We start from the raw sequence: 2,373 nt of genomic DNA on the forward strand, positions 1-2,373 counted from the left end.
TATTCACCGGATTTTGAGGAAAGGTGGTTTACGTTTATACCCGAGGTGGTGGGTATCCTGGCGAACTTAACGCCTTTTTACTTGTTTTTGATTGACATATTTTCAAATACTTCTTTAAAAACGTAAATTGGTATTATCAAATGAAAATTAATTGAGTCAATTAATTTGGTGATTGAAACCGATTTTTGTTTTTTTTTTTGTAAATTCTTCATTTTCAAACAAAATCCCTTCCTGCTCTTGACTACTTTTGAGGAAGAACCATATTTTGGGCTCTATTACCACTTATAGTGGACATCCTGTCTTGCAAAACTTTCTTACGATTTCTCTAGGATTATACCATTTGCTGTATGACATGTATGTTTAGCACTCTGTCGCAGGACACTCCTAGCCTTTATATAAAAATTTGAGTGACAAAGAAAATAATTTTTTTTTTTTATTTTTTTGTTTTTATTTCTAACACTTCAAACAATTTATTTGCTTCACTAAAAAAAAATCCTGTATTTAATCACATTTGAATTCCAATAAAATCACTCATTCTGAACACACTAAGTATGTAAACTTTGTTATTTTTAAAAACGATGAACACGTTGTGGGTTGGGATAGTTGTAACCTTCATCACCACCGCCGGAACTGAAACCTCCAGAGGAACCACCATGGGAGCTGAAGCCACCGGAGGAACCACCATGGGAGCTGAAGCCACCGGAGGAACCACCATGGGAGCTGAAGCCACCAGAGGAACCACCATGGGAGCCGAAGCCACCAGAGGAACCGCCCGATGAGTAAGAGGGTGCAGGAGCTGAGGCTACAGCATGATGGGCTTGTTGTTGGGCAGGTGGAACATATGAACGGGAGGGAGCGGGAGCTGAAGCGGCGGCATGGTGAGAAGCACCACCGTGAGAGCCGCCAAAGGAAGCACCGCCAAAGGAAGCACCACCGTGGGAAGCACCACCATGGGAAGCACCGCCATGGGAAGCACCACCATGTGAACCGCCAAAGGAAGCACCGCCAGCAGCTGGTGGAACATAGGAACGTGAAGGAGCAGAAGCAGCACCACCATGAGAACCGCCAAAGGAAGCACTACCACTGGAAGAGAATGAACCTCCATGATGAGAGCCGCCGCCGGAATGGTGGCCCGAAGCTGGAGCAGATGCGGGGGGAACATAAGATCTAGCGGGTGCAGAGGGAGCAGCTGCTGGAGGAACATAAGATCTGGAGGGGGCTGAAGCAGAACCACCGAAAGAAGCGCCGCCACCATGAGAGCCACCAAAAGATGCGCCGGCACCATGAGAAGCACCGCCAAAGGAACCACCATGGGAAGCACCGCCAAAGGAACCACCATGGGAAGCACCACCAAAGGAACCACCTTGACCACCACCAAAGGAACCACCTTGAGATCCGCCAAATGACCCACCATGGGAGCCACCATGTGAGCCGCCATGGCCACCACCGCCTCCACCACCGGGTTGAGGATAGTTATATCCTAATTCGGAGACATCAGCGGCAACTACAGCCACCAAAGCTAAAGCGACCACCAACAGTTTCTGCAAGAGCAGAGCAAAACGTTTGTTAATCCATTGTCCGATTAGGGGGGAACCCTCAAAATCTTACCATTGTTGTTGTCGTTAGGAGCAGTGTATGTGAGTTATGTTACTGTACGAATTGTGGTCTATGACCAAATGTGATTCCATTTGTAAAATCTGAAACATTTTATATGAACGCCAGCTAAACTTCTTGGTAAACCCATTTTTCTATTCTCCATGGTGGACGATGATGATTATCAGTTATTTTTGTTTCTCCCTCTCTCTGGCTGCTGCGTTTTTTGTATCATGTCCCCCCCACCTTATGATGTATTATGGCTTAGCAAATGTTTAATGTTTTTTTTTTTTACTCGCAGTTTTGTTTGTCCAAAGAAACGAAGGAGAAAAAACGCTACAAAAAATTGTATTTGAAAGCTACAAAAAAAAAAGCACCCGGACTAAGATCTACGCTTTCATGTTTTCGTACAAGTATGCTTCAAGGGACAGACAGGCAAGCGGTCTAGATGTTTGTCCCTCTATTGGCAATTTTTGTTTTGTTTTTTTTTTTTTTTTGTTTCAGCGCCCGCAAATTGTATTCTGCCTGCTAGCATCCGATACATGATGGATTCTATTAGAGAGAAATATTTATTTATTTTCATAAATCTCTTTCAGAACGCTAATTATTTTAATTGGCAGTTGTCATCCTTTAATTGTGCATCTTGGTAGTGCTGTTAGTGTCATTGCGTCTCCTTCAACTTGGGGACCTGGGAAACCTGCTTAATCATTTTTCTGTTTTGATTGGTGTTGTTGCTCCATCAACTTGATGCTATGATTTTGCAAATTTGCCATTTGCTAT

General features: G+C 43.8%; 1 protein-coding gene across 1 annotated transcript; it reads right to left on the reverse strand.

Moving 5' to 3' along the window:
• Positions 1-491: 491 nt before the first annotated feature.
• Positions 492-1,664, reverse strand: LOC106095066 (keratin, type I cytoskeletal 9-like). Its single transcript, XM_013262306.2, has 2 exons — positions 1,609-1,664; positions 492-1,541 (listed from the first exon to the last, which is right to left on the reverse strand). The coding sequence occupies exons 1-2, from the start codon at positions 1,609-1,611 to the stop codon at positions 570-572; spliced, it is 975 nt and encodes a 324-aa protein (XP_013117760.2). The 5' UTR covers positions 1,612-1,664; the 3' UTR covers positions 492-569.
• Between the last annotated feature and the right edge of the window lie 709 nt (positions 1,665-2,373).

Source organism: Stomoxys calcitrans, chromosome 1 (genome assembly GCF_963082655.1).
Source record: "Stomoxys calcitrans chromosome 1, idStoCalc2.1, whole genome shotgun sequence".
NCBI lineage: Eukaryota > Metazoa > Arthropoda > Insecta > Diptera > Muscidae > Stomoxys > Stomoxys calcitrans.